Source organism: Hemiscyllium ocellatum, chromosome 4 (assembly GCF_020745735.1).
Source record: "Hemiscyllium ocellatum isolate sHemOce1 chromosome 4, sHemOce1.pat.X.cur, whole genome shotgun sequence".
NCBI lineage: Eukaryota > Metazoa > Chordata > Chondrichthyes > Orectolobiformes > Hemiscylliidae > Hemiscyllium > Hemiscyllium ocellatum.
This window is the reverse complement of record NC_083404.1, coordinates 56,186,184-56,203,601: the sequence shown is the minus strand read 5'-3', so window position 1 is coordinate 56,203,601 and position 17,418 is coordinate 56,186,184. Positions and strand designations below refer to the sequence as shown.

Below are 17,418 nucleotides of genomic sequence, written 5' to 3'. Positions count from 1 at the left end.
AATGCATGCTGAGGAACTGGTGCAGGGATTCGCATTTTTGCATCATTGGAGTCTCTTCTGGGGTAGAAGTGACCTGTACAAGAAGGACGGGTTGCACCTGAATTGGAAGGAGACCACACACCTGGCAGGAAGATTTGCTGGTGCAACTTGGGAGGCTTTAAACTAGTAAGGGGTGGTGGGGACACCCAAAGAGATAGTGGGAAAAAAGGCAAGTCTGAGGCTAGTACAGTTGAGAAACAGTGTGAGTCAAATAGTCAAGAGCAAGGCAGGGGATGAGGTAAGACTGATAAATTAAACTGCATTTATTTCAAAGCATGACTCCTGAGAAGTAAGGCAGTTGGAATCACAGCATAGTTGGGAACATGGGACTCAGATATCACAGCTATTACAGAAAGGTGACTCAAAAAAGGGCAGAACTGGCAGTTTAATGTTCAAAGGTATAAACATTACGTGAAGGGTAGAAAGTGCGGGCAAGAGAGGAGGGGGAGTATTATTTTTGGTTCAGAATAACATGACGACTTTTGTTCGGGAAGATATTCCTGGGAGTTATTTGAGTGGAACTGAGAAATAAGGAAAGGGCGGGGGGGAATCACCTTACTGGGATTGCACTATAAACCATCTGATAATGAGTGGGAAATTGAGAAGCAAATTTGTAAGATGTCAAATATCTGTAAAAATAATAGGGTTGTCACGGTAGGGGATTTTAATTTTCCAAACACAGACTAGGACTGCCGTAATGTTGAGCTTAAATAGAGAGGAATTTGTTAAGACTGTACAAGAAAATTTGCTTATTCAGTATGTGTATGTACCTACTACAGAAGGAGTAAAACATGACCTTTCTTTGGGAAATAAGGCAGGACAACTGACTGAGGTGTCAATGGAAGAGCACTTTGGGGCCAGTGACCATAATTCTATTAGTTTTAAAATAGTTATGGAAAAGGATAGGCCTGATCTAGTTAAAGAAAAGTTAAAGTTCTAAATTGGAGTAAGGCCAATTTTGATGGTATTCAGCAAGAACTTTCAAAAGTTGATTGTGACAGGTTATTCACAGGTAAAGGGATGGTTGGAAAATGGGAGGTCTTCAAAAATGAAATAATAAGGATCCAGAGACAGTACATTCCTGTTAGTGTTAAGAGCAAGGCTGTTCGGTGTAGGGAGTAAAGAAATTGAGGCTCTGGTCAAGCTGAAGAAGGCATAGGATAGGGATAAACAGCTGGGATCTAGTGAATTCCTTGGGGAGGATAAGGGCAGTAGGGCTATACACAAGAGGGAAATCAGGCAGGCAAAAAGAGGACGTGAGACAATTTTGGCAAATGGGTTAAGGAGAATTCAAACAGATTCTACAACTATATTAAGAGCAAAGGAGTTACTTAGGAGAGAACTGGGCCCATTAAAGATCAACAAGGCCGTCTCTGTTTGGAACTGCAGGAGATGGGTAAGATATACTAAATGCATATTTTGTGTCAGTATTTACTGTGGAGAATGATCTGGAAGCTAAAAAACTTGGAGAAATAAATAATCATATCTTGAGAAGTGTCCATATTACAGAGGAGGAAGTGCTGGATATCTTAAAACACCTAAAAGTGGATAAATCCCAAGATCTGATCAGGTTTATCCCAGAATTTTGTGGGAAGCTAGGGAAGTGATTGCTGTGCCATTGTATCATCAATAGCCACGATTGAGGTGTCAGGAGATGGGAGGGAGGCTAATGTAGTGCCATTATTGAATAAAAATGGTAAGAAAAAGCCAGGAAAATATAGACCGGTCAGCCTGATATCAGTGGTGGGTAAGTTATTGGAGGGGATTCTGAGGGACAGGATTTACATGTATTTGGAAAGGCAAGACTGATTAGGGATAGTCAATGTGGCTTTGCACACGGCAGCACAGGAGGTGTACAAAAGCAAGATCAATATGAGATTTGAAACTAGAGAGGTCCATTTAGCAGTGCAATAACAGCAGGGAAGCTGTTCTTGAACCTTTTGGGATGTGTGCTGAAGCTTCTGTATCTTCTGCCTGACAAAAGAGGTTGGAAGAGAGTATTACCAGGGTTGGAGGGGTCTTTGATGATATTGGCAGCCTTTCCTGGCAACAAATTATAGATGGAGTCCATGGATGGGAGGTTGGCTTGCATGATGGTCTGGGCTGTATGCACTTCATACTGTGGCTTCTTATGGTCCTGGGCAGAGCAGTTGTCATACCAAACCATTATGCACCCAGACAGAATGCTTTCTATGCTACACCCGTAAAAGTTATTGAGGATCATTATGGTTATGTTGAATTTCCTAAGGCTCCTATTGTGCCTTCTTGATCATCACATGGAATGTCCAAGATAGACTGTTGGTTATCATCACTCCTAGGAATTTGATACTCACAACCCTCTCCACTTCAGCTCCGTTGATGTAGATAGGAGCATTCCTCCTCCTTTCTTTCTGAAGTCAATGATCAGTTCTTTTGTTATTCTGATATTGAGAGAGAGATTGCTATCTTTGCACCACGACACTAAGCATTCTATCTTCTTCCCATATTCTGACTCGTCATTGTTTGATATCTAGCCTACACGGTGAATTTGTCAGCAAACTTGTAGATAGCGTTCGTATGAAATTTGGCCGCATAGTTGTGAGTGTACAGGGAATAGAGTAAGGAGCTGAGTATGCATCTTTGCAGGGTGCCGGTGTTGACGATTATCATGGAGGACGTGCAGTTGTCTATCTTCACTGATTGTGGTCTGTGGGTGAGGAAGCTGAGGAAGAGGTTTGCGCTGAGACTTAAGATTTGGGAGTCTTGAGATTAGTTTGGTTGGAATTATGGTGTTGAAGGTGGAGCTGTAGTTGATAAGTATGAGCCTGGTGTAGGTATCCTTTTTATGCAGATATTCCAGGGATGAGTGGAGGGCTAGGGAAATGGCATCTGCTGTGTACCAATTTGCAAGGGATCAAAGCAGACTAGGAGAGTTGATGTGAGCCATGACTAACCTCTTAAATCACTTCATGATTAAATAATCTGAAGTGTAGTAAGAGATAACCCAGAAACAAATTTAAGATCAACAACCAGGCTCGCAATGCGATGCATTAAACACATACTAACAGTTACATACATAAATACTTGGAATCCTGTTTTTTGTAGGCAAAAGGAATTTATGAATACGTTGCTTTTCTTTCAAAAAAAAAGTGGTTATGGTGCAAACTCTGCTGCATCCCATGGCAATCCCCTCACTAATCAGAACCTACCTGCCGGAGCTGAAAATAAGATTGACAATTAACCGTTCTTGCTACATCTCTATGTCAATCAATTTCCTCTCTTATGCAGTATAAAATGGTGATTATTTCCTTTTCTCCCAAGTTTGTTTATTGCGTCCTAGTTCTGATGAATGCAAGATAAAAAGCTTCAACTTCTTGTCTCATTTTAGCAATGTTCAAGTTCTGTACTACTAAGCATTTATTTTGTTTCAACTTTTTCTACATCCTTAGTTGTGTGGTTCACAAGAATACTGTACTCAGCATGGTTCAGGTGCAGGCCATTCCAGCGTTACAGCTCTCACTTTACCCAATAATGTGTCAGCAGCCCAGGAACCATACCCACGTCTCCTGCAACACATTCCTCTCTAATTTGATAAACCCCCCCATAACAATTTGCTCATAGCTCAAGTAATAATGCAACAATAATAATCTTTGAGATTCTGTTTCTTAATTTAATGCCAAGCTCCTCATACTCCATATACAAAACCTCTTTCCTTGTTTTACTTATATCAAGGACTACGCCACTGGATTCTCTCCGTCCTACTGCATGCTTGTCTCCAGCACTGAATTGATGTCCAGAATTCCTGGCAGCGGACAGGCAACATAGCCATCTGGATTCTTCCTATTTGCCACATAGAACGGTATCAACCTCCCTCACTACAACATCCTTCGAGACTACTAAATTCCTTGATTTCCCCTCCCAAATCACTTGAATAGCTTCTTGTACTTCAGTACAATAGCCCATTTGCTCATTCAGACTGAAGCTCCCGCTTTCATCCAAATAAATTGAGAACACCACAAATCTATTGCAGTGGCAGATACTTCTGCCATCACTGTCCTCTTGCCTGCCTTATTTGCAGTCACATACCTCCTGTTCCCTGAACAGTGACCAATTAAAAGACCCTTCCTAAAGGGTGTGACTGCTTCCAGGTACAAAGCATACAGATAACTTTCTCCTTCCCTGATGTGTTGCAGAGCCTTGGGATCAACTTCTAGCTTAATGATTCTGAGTTGAAGCTTGATGACAACACTTCCTGCAGATATGATTGCCTTGTATCATTATGATATACAGGAGTTCCCACATGCCACAGCCCTGTACATCCATCTGTCTTGCTATTCATGAAGAATTCTAATTATTTATTTATTATTATTAATTTATTTGTTTGCCTTTCACTTTTTTATAACCACCGATTTATATAGTATTTTAAACATTAAGAAAATAATCAAAATCGAAAGAACTGCAGATGCTGTAAATCAGAAACAAAAACATAAGCTGCTGGAAAAGCTGGCAGCATCTGTGAACAGAAATCAAAGTTAATGTTTCGGGGTCTGGTGATCCTTCCTCAGAATGGATGATAGCTACGAAAAGGTTGGTTTATATGCAGATGATAGAGTGGGGGGGAGGGGTGTAAGCAGTAAACAAAAGTTGGTGATGAAGCCCAGGAGAGAGAAGAACAGTTGGACAGAGTAGTGGATAACGAGCTGGCTAGGAGGATGAACAGCCATTAATGGAGACTGTTAGTTGCGAACGAAAGGTACTGTGTAATGACAGACTATATGATAACAAGGTCTAGTGTGTGGGTAGGGGATAGGATATTAGCGGGATCAAGCCCTAAAATTATTGAATTCAATATTGAGTCCAGAAGGCTGTAGGGCGTCCAAGCAGAAAATAAGGTGCTGTTCATCCAGCTTGCGTGAACTTTGTTGGAACACTGCAAGGTCCAGTCACCTCCTCTTTACCATGAACATACAATCCCTTTACATGTCCTTTCCCCACCAGGATGGTCTCAGGGCTCTCTGCTTCTTCCTAGAACAAAGGCCTGAACCGTCCCCACCCACCACCACTGTCCTCTGCTTGGCTGAGCTTGTTGTCACCCTCAATAACTTCGCTTTTTAATTCTCTTATTTTCTTCATGTCAGAGGACTGCAGTTATGCCCATCTCTTCGGGGCGGGTTGGGGGGGGGGGGGGGGGGGGGGGGGGGTGGGAGGGTGTGTGTGTGGAGCATTCCTTATTCCAGTGTTTTTCTGGCCCCCCACCCACAATTCTTTCTCTGATATATTGATGGTATAATAGGTGTTACTTCCTTCTCTTGCCCGGAATTGGAAAAGTTAATCAATTTTGCTTTCAATTTACACCCCAACCTCGCATTCACCCGGTCTGACTCCTCCCTTCCCTTCCTCGACATCTCTTTCCATTTCTAGGGATAGACTGGCCACTAATATTCACTATAAACACACCGACTCCCACAGCTACCTGGACTATACATTCTCGCACCCTGCTTCTTGCAAAGACTCCATTCCATTCTTCCAGTTCTTCCTTCTCCATCACACATTCTTTCTGTTCTGATGAGGCCGCCTTCAACAAGGGACCGTCCGAAATGTCCACTTTCTTCCTCAACTGAGGATTCCCAACACCATTGTCGACAGGGCCCTCAACTGGGTCCATACCATCTCTCGCACTGCCGTCCTCACCTCCTCTCTTCCCTCCTACAACAGTGACAGGGGTCATCTTGTCCTTAGCTACCATCCCACCAGCATCCACATCCAGAAGATCATCATCTGCCATTTTCGCCACTTCCAGTGAGATGCCACCATGAGACACGGATCCCCCTCCCCTCCTTTGCCTGCCTTCCATAAGAACTGTTATCTTTGGAAAACCCAGGTCCACTCTTCCTTCACTCCCAACATCTCCCTGCAGCCTCTTTCCCTGCAACCCCTGAAGATGTAACACCTGCCCATTTATCTCTTCTCTCCTCAGTATCCAAGGACCTAAATATACCTTCCAGAAGAAGCACTTTACCTGCACTTCTCCCAATCCAGTCTACTGCATTCGCTGCTCACAATGTGGTCTCCTGTACACTGGGGAAACAAAGCGTAGACTGGGTGACCATTTCACAGAACATCTATGTTCTGCCTGCAAAAATCCTTGAGCTTCCAGTTGCCTGCCACTTCAACAGACCACCTTACTCCCTGGCCAACATCTCTGTCTCAGGCTCACTGTAGTGTTCCAGCAAATCTCAGGGTAAGTTGGAAGAACAACACTTTATTTTCTGCTTGGGGATCCTGCAACCATCTAGACTCAATATTGAGTTCAATAATTTTAGGACCTGATCTCTCCCATGTCCTAGCCCCCCACTCCACACCCCAGGCCTTGTTATCACATAGTCTGCCATTACACACTACCTACTGTTAGCCACTAACAGCCTCAATCAACAGATATTCACCCTCCTCGTCACCTTGCTATCTACTCCTTTGTCTGTCCAACTATTCTTCTCCTTGGGCTCAATCCCCACCTATCGTTTACTCCTTATATCCTGCACTTACCCTTTCTTCTGCACATAAATCAACATTTTCCTAACTACCATCCATTCTGAGGAAGAATCATCAGACCTAAACATTAACTCTGATTTATCTTCGCAGATGCTGCCAGGCATGCTTAGCTTTTCCAGCAACTTGTTTTTGTTGTTGAAGAGAATCAACCTGACCTGCTTACCAAATACCCACCAAAAGGCTTCTCCTACATTAGAGCAAGCATCAATCCGTACAGTGTGAGAAAAGTAGAAAAGCAAAGGGAAACAAACTTCTCCGCTTCATCCTTGCATCATCAAACTGAAACATGTCAAACTCTCAATTTTGCACTGTTTCCTCAGCTGCACTCATTTACCAGACACTTCAGAATTTTGAATATCTCTACCAAATTTCCTTTCAACCTTTGGTTTTCGGAACAGAACAACTCTAATTGTCCAAACTTTCCTGATAACTGAACTTGCTGATTTCTGGGACCATTGTTTTAAATGTTTTCTACATTGTCTCTAATGACCTCATATCCATTCTAAAGTGTGGTGCTCAAAACAGGATGTACAAATCGATCGGAGGCTAAACAAGTATTTAACATAGTCATAAAGCTGTACAGCATGGAAACAGACCATTCGGTCCAACTCGTCCATGCCGACCAGATATCCCAACCCAATCTAGTCCCATCTGCCAGCATCTGGCTCACATCCCTGCAAACCCTTCCTATTCATATACCCATCCAAATGCCTTTTAAATGTTGCAATTGTACTAGCCTCCACCACTTCCTCTGGCAGCTCATTCCATACACATACCACCCTCTGCGTGAAAAGGTTGCCCCTTTGGTCTCATATCTTTCTCCTCTCACCCTAAACCTATGCCCTCTAGTTCTGGACTCACCCACCCCAGGGAAAAGACTTTGTCTATTTATCCTATCCATGCCCCTCATGATTTTATAAACCTCTATGGAGGTGACCCCTCAGTCTCCGACGCTCCTGGAAAACAGCCCTAGCCTATTCAACCTCTCCCTATAGCTCAAATCCTTCACTTGACAACATCCTTATAAATCTTTTCTGAACCCTTTCAAGTTACACAACATCTTTCCAATAGGAAAGAGACCAGAATTGCACGCAATATTCCAACAGTGGCCTAACCAATGTCCTGTGCAGCCGCAACATGACCTCCCATCTCCTGTACTCAATACTCTGACCAAGAAAGGAAAGCATACCAAACACCTTCTTCACTATTCTATCTACCTGCGACTCCACTTTGAAGGAGCTATTAATCTGCACTCCAAGGTATCTTTGTTCAGCAACACGCCCTAGAACCTTACCATTAAGTGTATACATCCTGCTAGGATTTGCTTTCCCAAAATGCAGCACTTCATATTTGTCTAATTTCCATTTTCACCCTGTGCCCCTATCAATAACACCTTAGGATATTTATCCTTTATTGTCTGTTTTCAACCTGTATTGCCACCTTTTATGATTTCTGCTCCTGCAGCCTCTTTTGGTTTGTACTCTTCATTTTATGTTGTGCCTCTACATTCTTTCTATCAAACTGAATCATTTCAGTTTTTGCATTAAATTTCATCTGTTAGTTGTCCGCCCAATCCAGCAACTAGTCTATGTCTTTTTGAACTCCGATGCTGTCCTCCTCATGGTTCACAACACTTATAAGTTTTATATTGTCCCAAGATTTTGAAAATGTGCCCTCTGTACCCAGATTGAAAGCTATCATTGTGCTTTTTAAGTCGACTTTTTTTCCTCCAAGCATTCCTGCAATTTTTAAAATGTGAACCTAATATTAAAACTTGAGATGTAACACTCCATTGTTGAACAGTCTATGAGGTTCCATCTGTGGAGTTTTCCATATGGGTCATCTAGTGTGAATATACTCCTACGTGCTCTACCTGCGCCCTACAATGAACATGCGTAAATTATTAAGGCTGCTAAAGATTTCAAGAATGTTTTGGTGACAACACAAAATCAGTGTGGTCTCAAAAGAGAAGACTTTGGGTACTAGAAATCTGAAATAAAAGCAGATAATGCTAGAAATACTGAGGAAGTCGAGTAGTATTTCAGGTGTGAGGAAGTGTCTCGAGTCGATGGCTTTCGTCAGACCTCAATGTGGTCCCCCAGTTCACTGCGATTTCCACCCTCTTGCCCGCTCTCTCCCAGTCCCTCATCCGCTGATATCAGTTGGAATGCAGCAGGCACGCCTTGAGTGACTTGGAAACAACAGCATAAAGTAAAAACTACTTACAAAGATGTAAGAAAATGCACTTAAGACCAGTTTCACAAAACACAAAGCGTCCAAAATACAACATTTCCTCTGACCGTTCCTAGTTTTGCCCACATGATAGACAACGGTCGAGATTGTCGCGAGGTCGTGCGTCAAAGATGGAATGGGCGGGACTATCGTGGAAGGCACGAGCGGAGGATGGCGAGGGCAGGCAGGGGCATGAGGGAAAGGGCGGAACAATAAAGGTCGCGGGTGGGATTTCAGGGAGTGGGCGGGGTTCATCGGGAAGGGGGTGGTGGCTTTCGGGGGCATGTGAGACGCAGTCGGGCGAGTGGGCGGGGATAGTGGGGTCATCGGGAAGGGGGCGGTGGCTTCAGGGGGCAGGTAGGACGCGGCCGGGCGAATGGGCGGGGCTAGCGGGGGAGAGGGAAGTTGACGAGGAGAGCGAACAAGTGGGCGGGGCAAGAGAAAGGAGCGCGGGCGGGCGAGCGAATGCCAGTTTGCACGAGTCACCGGGACACGGGGTGCAGGAAAAAAAAACCCTTCAACCGACCGAGGAGCGCGAGCCGGCGACGCAGGGTGCGCTTGCGCAGTCACCCAGCAGCTGTTGCTGCCGCCGCCCCGGAGTGTATGTGAGGGCCACTGATTAACCTGCTCTCGTCTTGTTTCTCTCTCTCTCTGAATTCCCACCCCCACCCATCCTTCTCTTTCTTTATTTAAAAACCCTTTCCTCCATTCATTCGCAACATCACCACTTGGACCACCACCGCTATCATCATCGTCGCCCTCGGCTTCTTCCTCCACTCCATCTCTTGCCTCTCGCCGTTGTGAAGAATGCCCGATCAAATCTCGGTGTCGGAGTTTATAGCCGAGACGACGGAGGATTACAACTCGCCAACCACGTCCAGCTTCACCACCAAACTGCTTAACTGCAGAAACACAGCGTCCTTGCTCGAAGAGGTAAGGCGCGAGAAAGGTAGGGAGAGAAGCAACAATAAACAGCCGGCAAAATGAAACCCCCGGGGGAAGGAAGTGAGCGAGAGAACACGGAGGACGAAGGGTGTAGTATTAGAGAGGCAGCCATCCATCACCCTCACTACCCGCCATTCCGCTCCCCCCTTTCTCAGTGCACCAGTTATATTTTTATATCTTCTATTTAAGTCTGCGTATTTTTCTCCATTGCATAATGGAAGCGCCGGAGCAGTGGTCGGCCGGCCGCTGGATGGGGCAGTTGTTGCATCGCAGTCTCTCTCTGGCAATGTTACTCGGTTTATTTTTTAAAAAAACCTTTTCAACAAATCCAGTCAGTCTGAGTTAAAACTGCTCTCCGTCACTTTTCTTCTTTCGCATCTCCAAAGTCACCTCTCCTTTTTTGTTTTTAAAAACAAATCCTTCAAATCACATTTCCACCGGCTTTGTTGCCGGTGGATTAAAAACCCTAGAATCGCAAGTCTTGAGGTAGAGAAGGAAGCTATTTGGCCTTTCGTTTCTGCGCCAGGTTGTTAAATGATCATTAACTTGTGCCAATCTCCTGCTTTCTCTCTTCCCTCTCCCCCCCCCCCCCCCCCCCCCATTATATTCACATTGAATTTTTTTATTCAAAAAATAATGATCTCTTGAGTGCTTCATTTGAGTAAGAGCAATAAAGACGTGGTTTTATTCATTCGAGTAATGGGCGTAGAAACTCTAGAGTAAGCAGTACATTTTCTCATTGTGGATGTGTGTTTACGTGGGTCAGTAAATCATTTGCGTTTTTATATATATTTGACTAACTTTTGTAGGGTAGATTTAATACCACAGGCGTTGGTGTTCTAATATCTTGGCAAAGGTCGTGCGAGTTGTTTTTGATTAATCTGATATTTGCGGTAGCGTCAATGTTTCCACTCTGTCCACTTAAATTCGCACGATTCGATGGATTTTCTGCCACGGTGAGGCATAAATCATGTAGTAATGTTAAAAATTACTCTTTTTTTTCATTTACTTTTTCGTCTTCTAATGCTGTTTATATTATTTAGCGAAGGTGGTATTCTAGCTGATAGCGGTGGTAACGTTTTCAAACAGTTGCGTTTCCCCTCGGTGTTTCCTCTATATCTGACATCCTTTTTGAGAATTAGTATTGTTTCAGAGTTGAGGTGAAGCAAGGCCTTTACGTCGCACCTTTTTGAATTTATAAAGTTATCGAGGAAAATTTGCAAACGCACTTTCAAGAATGCGCACAATTTTTATATTTTATAAATAGATTCGTCTCGTAAGACTTCCATCATTCCACAATTTGAGCAGGATGTCAACTCGCCTATCAGGTTTTTGGGCTATGCTTTTCCACTGGTGTTGAATACACGCAATTAAGCGGGCATAGTTTTGAATGCTTCTGATAATTATCTCTGGGAGAAGGCATCTTGCTTATTTGGCAACTAACCAGGCTGTGATGGCAACTACCAATGGTGAAGAGTGATGGGATTGCTTCATTCTAGAAGACATCATTTAACATTATTGTAATGTGAAATATTTGTTGGATGTTGAACTGGAAACTTGAAATTTTACATTAAGTGCGATGTAGTATTGTTTTAAGTATGGAGGTGGTGGCTCGGACTAATAGGAACATAGAAAATATGAACAGGCTGAGCCACCTGGTCCTTGAAGCTGCTCTGCCATTCAGTATAATCATGGTTGATCATTCTATGCTACCTTTTTTCCTGCTTTTTTCCTAAACCCTTTCCCTTTAGCCCTAAGAATACATCTGTAGTCCTTTTGGAAACATTCAATGTTTTGACTTCAACACCTTTCTCATAGTTATAGGGATGTACAGCATGGAAGCAGACACTTTGGTCAGGATGGACAGGTTGCATCAGATTCCTAATCTAATCTAGTCCCAGCAGTTGGCCTTTCCTATTCGTATACACATCCAGATGCCTTTTAAATGTACCAGCCTCCACCACTTCCTCATTCCATACACGTCACACTGTGGAAAAAGTTGCCCCATAGGTCCCTTTTGTATCTTTCCCCTTTCGCCCTAAACCTGTGCCCTCTAGTTCTGGACTCACGCCACCCCAGGGAAAATACCTTGTCTAATTACCCTATCCATGCCCCTCAGATTTTATAAACCTTTATAAGGGCCCCCTTAGCTTCTGATGCTCCAGGGAACTGGCCCCAACCTATTTAGCATCTCCCTATGGCTCAAATCCTCCAACCCGGGCAACATCCTTGTAAATCTTTTCTGAACCATTTCATGTTTCACAACATCCTTCTGATAGGAGGGAGACCAGAATTGTACGCAGTATTCCAAAAGTGGCTGTACCAATATCCTGAACAGCTACAACACGACTTTACAACTCCTATACTCAATGCTCTGACCAGGAAAGGAAAACATACTAAACACTGCCTTCACTATCGTATATACCTATGACTCCACATTCAAGGCACCATGAACCTACACTCCAAGGTCTCTTTGTTCAGCAACATCCCCAGGACATTCCCATTAAGTGTTTAGATCCTGCCCTGATTTGCCTTTCCAAAATTCAGCACCTTGCAAATATCTAAATTAAACTCCATCTGCCACTCCTTTCTATAGCAGAGAATTCCACAGGATGAGCACACTCTGAGGCTCAAGATGTTTCTCCTGATCTCAGTACTAAATAGCATATTCCGTATCTTTTTAGACTGAGACTCCTGGTTCCTGACTACCCCAATTATCAAGAACATCCCTCCTGAGTTTACTGGTCTCTGAATGCTACACATACCATCATGGTAGTTGCTGGATGTAAATTAAACTCATAAGTGGATCTGGAATTAAAAGTAATGGTAATCATGAAGCCATGCTATAAAAACCCATCTGGTTTACTAAATCTTTTTCGTGAAGAAAACCTGCTGTCCTTGATCAGGTCTCAATGTAACTCCATATCAACAATAACATGGTTGACTCTTAAATGCTCTCTGAAGTGGCCTTGCCACTCAGTTATAGCAAATTAGTACAATATCAAAAAGGAATGAAATCTTGGCATTGACGTTGGAGCGGAAACAACAACGTGTCCTTTGATCCTGCAAAGTCCTCCTTTACAAACTGGAGTTATACCAAAATTGAGAGTGCTGTCCCACAAAATAGCCTAATACAGAGCCATCAAATCTTAGAAACAGGTGTAGGACGTTCATGTTCTGTAAACTATGTATGGTAGCATCAGGAAACCATGATGCAGTTGTAAAAGTTTCATCCACGTTTGCCACATATTATAGCTTTTAATGTATTGAGGCAGGAAAGTATTTGCTGAAGTTTGGGTAAATTTTTATTTTAGTGAATCCAGTAAGAGTGCACTTGGTAGTCGTTTGTGGTTAGACATTCACGATCCAATGAACCTTTCATGAAAAAAAAACTGGTAGTTAAAAGCAGAAACTATAAAGGAAGTATGTGCTAGTGGTGCTTCATGAAGTGATATTCTAAGACACTCCTTAGCTGTGAAATGTTTAATTTGAAACTTTATAATGCTTTTTCAGCTGATGGTGCAGACTGTGTAGATCACTTTAAAAGTAATGAGTTATGGTGTGTTGACTTAAAACCACAGAAAATGCCTATTACAGAATATTGTCCAGAATTGTTTAATATTTTAACAAAGTCTTAATGAGGATATGAAACTTGTGTTTATACTGATGCTACAAGAAGCACACAGAAATGCACACTCAGATTTTGCTCATTGAAAGTCATGTGTGAGGATATAAAGTTAGATAAAAATCTGATGTTGGTTTTTGTGTTGAATTAACAGCATTAAAGCATATTGGTACAAACCTGAATTTTCCCATACTGTAAGCAGTCATTTTAACTGGTGCACTAGTTGCAATCTTAAGACAAATCATACCACAATATTTTATTACTCAAAATTTTGGAGAGGTTTGCTTGCAGACGTACTGCAAATTGCCCGGAGCAAAACCTGTTTGTAAAAAGTGCTATATTGTGCAAGAAGCTGAAGCACTTAATGTGATACTTTCTTTACATTGTCATACATTTATTTGGTGTAAGATATCAGGTGTATGTATACAGCTGAATATAAACTGAATTTATCTACAGTGAAAACTGAAATTATGGTTAGATATACTAGATTTGACCTGATGCTAAGCCATGGGAGGATGAGGCAACCATGGCTGGCAAGGGAAGTCGGACAGCATAAAAGCATACCACATGGTGAAGATGAATGGGAAACATTTCAAAAATGATTGATAACTTGAAGCAGTAAAGAGGGGGAAGGTGAAATGAGAGTGAGCAAATAATGAGTTTACAAATTTTTAAGATGTCTAAAAGGCAAGGGTGGATTATGGGACCACTGGAAAACGAGGCTGGAGATGTAGCAACTGGGAAGAAAGAAATGGTGATTTTTGCATTTGTTTTCTTAATGGAAGATATCAGTACCGTGCCAGAACTTCAAGAGAATTAGGGTAGAAGTGAGAGTAGTGGCCATCACTAAGGAGAAGGTGTTGAGAAAACTGAAAGATCTAAAGTTGGCTTAAAGCAGCTGGATTAGTTGGACTACAGCCCAGAGTTCTGGAGGACATAGCTGAGGAGATTGTAGAGGCATTTTTGATCATCTTTAGGAATCGCTGGCAGTGAGGGTGTTCCAGAAGACTAGAAATAGCTAATCTAACCTCAATGTTAAGAAGGAAGGGAGGCAGAAGACATAAAACATAGGCCAGTTGTCCTGACCTTGGTTGGTAAAAAATTAAGTTCATTATTAAGGATGAGATTGCAGAGTACTTGAAAATGCATGGTAAAGTAGGGCTGAATCAGCACTGCTTCAAGGGGAGGTCATGCCCGACGTATCTGTTACAATTCTTTGGAGAGGTAACGAGCAAGTTAGACAAGAGGGCCAGTGGATGTTATCTGTTTGGATTTTCAGAAGGTAAAGTGCCACACAGGCTGTTAGATAAAATAAGAGTCCATAGTGGATAAAGAAATGTTTTCAGTGCAGCAGCCAGTGACAGGTGGAGTTCCCTAGGGGTCTGTGTTGGGACCACAAATATTCATGTTATACATTAACGAACTGGACAAAGGAACTGAGGGCCTTGTAAGTTTACAGATGATGCAAAGTGGAGGAACACCTCATGTTGAGGAGGCAGGGAAACTGCAAGGATTGGATAGACTAGGAATGGCAGATGAAAAAAAGTTTGGGAAAGTGAGATTATGTCCTGGTAGGAAGAATAGAGATGTGGACTCTTTTCAAAACAGTGAAAGGCTTCAGAAAACTGCAGCATAAAGACAGTTGGCAGTCCTAGTTCAGGATTCTCTTGTTTCATTTGACAGCTAGGAAAGGAAATAGAATGTTGGCATATATAGTCATGAACATTGCTTTGGTCAGATCACATTTGGAATATGGTGTGTGGTTTTGGGCCCTGTACCGAAGGAGGGATGTGCTGATGTTGGAAATAGTCCAGAGAAGGCTTACAAGGAAAATCCTGGGGCTGATGGACTTGTCAGATGAGAAGCAATTGATGACCCTTTGTACTCCATGGAGTTTAGAAGGGTGCCGGGGCATGGGGGAATCAAGTCTTGCAGAGGTGTAATGGATAAAAGCAGCCAGTCAGTCTGGAAGGTAGCACAAATATAGTAAAGTTAAGGTGAATGGGATTGTAACAAGGTTGGAAGGCATTTATTTATTTTCAATGTCCAAGGGCATAGAATCTTCAGGTAAAAAGGGGTGTGTGTAAATGAGGTGGTGTTGCAATATTGATGAAAGTGTCAATTTCTGCAGTAAGGAGGGATGGTTTTTCAAATGAAGCCTTATGAGGCAATCACTTTTTGGGGACTTTCAAACAGAACATAAGACATTTATAGACATAGAATTGAGGGACAGAATTAATCTCTACTTGGAGGAAAATTTGACTGAATTTTCCTTTGTCGGTGGCTTCTGGATTTCAATAATGCTTGAGAAGATTTCACAAGTCTGGTTAAGAAGGTAAGAGCTCTTGGGATCCAGCACAATGTGTCAATTTGGATCCAAAATTGGCTTCATGGCAGGAAGCAGAAGTTGATGGTCGAATGTTTTTTTTTGTGACTGGAAGCCTATGTGCAATGGCATACCATGGTTTGGTGTTGTCCTTTCGGAGACAGTAGCTCTAAGTTTTCAGATGACTCCAATTGCTGCCATAAATAGTGAGGAAAGCCTTCAACTAAGGTTGATAGTCTGGTCAGATGGGCTGAACTGTGGCAAATAGAATTTAAATCTAAAAAGTGAGGTTAAGCATTTGGAAGGATTTAACAGTACAGATGAAGTGCATGTTGATTGGTAGTACCCTAGGAGATGCTGAGTTATTGGAATGATTTGGTGTGTATGTCCATAATTGTTGTTGAAGACAGCAGGGCAGAGAGATAAGGTATTAAAGCCAGATGGAGATTTTGCCTTTGTATTCAATGCTTTGACTAAAAAGCCAGGAGGTTATGATGCCACTTCACATAATATTAGTTATGCCATAGGTTGGATTACTATATGCTGGATTTACTTGCCATCTTATAAGAAAGATGTGACTGTGATAAGAGAGGGTGCAGAAGACATTCAAAAGTATGTTACTTGGGCTGGAGTAATTTAGCTATGAAGAAAGACTAGATTGTGTGGGGTTATTTGCTGTTAGAGAGGAGGAGGCTGAGGAGAGACCTGATTGAGGTATCTGAAGTTCTGATTGGCATAATCAGAGGAGACTGGGAGAAATACCTCCTCTTAGAGGTGTCAATAACCAGGGGTTACACTTCTAAAGGCCGGAGCTGGAGTTTTGGAGGGAATTTGAGGAAAACATTTTTCTTAAACTCTGTCTGAAAGAGTCATGGAGGCAGGAACCCTCATGGTGTTTAAGAATTGTTTTGAGTGTTTGAAACCCCACAAGCATACAAGGGTACAGGTCAAGTGCTAGAAGATGGGATAAGTTGATGGATGTCTGACCAGTGTGGGCCAAAGGGTCTTTTTGTATTCTTAAAATCTCTCACCTCTCTGGTGTAGGTTGGACTTCACCTTGGACTTATGGCTCAAAGTTAGAGATACCATCACTGTAAAGCCTCTTGAAGCTCAATTATGTTTGTCTAATCTGCTTGTTCAGAAATGTTGTAGCATATCTCTGGAGCAAGTTGGATGTGAACCCAGGCCTGCTGGCCCAGAGGTAGAGACACTGCCATTGCACCACAAAAGCACCTTTAAATTGTTCATGATATCTTTTTAAATGAATAATTCAAATACCTCTGGAATAGGTGAGTCTTCAACTCAGGTCTTCTCACCAGGAGGGAGGGACACTACATTGTGCCATAAAAGCCCTCTGTGTTCAATTGTATTTTTTTCAAATCAGCCTGTTCAGGAATGTTTGTCATTCTTTGGAGCAATTGGAACGTGAATGCAGGCCTTCTGGTTCATTGGTAGGGTTACTACCACTCACCATCAGCCCCTTTTTTAAATTGTTCAGTTTTTAACCAACTTGTTCAGAAATATCTCTGGAGCAGGTAAGGCTTGAACCCTGGTCTTTTGGCCTAAAGAGGCTGTACCGTTCAGCCTCTTGAAGTTCATTACAGATTTTTAAAAAATCAACCTGTGCACTTGTTCAGACAGGTTGTGACACAACTCTGGAGTAGCTGGGTCTTGAAGCCAAAATTTTGGCCCACAGGCTGGGACATTACTGCTGCACCACAAA

At 42.5% G+C, this 17,418-nt stretch overlaps 1 protein-coding gene across 5 annotated transcripts in view; it reads left to right on the top strand.

Moving 5' to 3' along the window:
* LOC132813685 (arf-GAP with SH3 domain, ANK repeat and PH domain-containing protein 1-like) overlaps positions 1 to 17,418 on the top strand; it is a 341,801-nt gene that overhangs the window by 25,093 nt on the left and 299,290 nt on the right. For 4 of the 5 annotated variants that reach the window (XM_060823243.1, XM_060823230.1, XM_060823238.1 and 1 more), the window contains exon 3: positions 9,606 to 9,732. The exons of the other annotated variant lie outside the window; for it this stretch is intronic. In XM_060823243.1, coding sequence (XP_060679226.1) covers positions 9,606 to 9,732 — 127 coding nt within the window. The remainder of the gene's footprint in view (positions 1 to 9,605; positions 9,733 to 17,418) is intronic. 5 annotated transcript variants of the gene reach the window in all.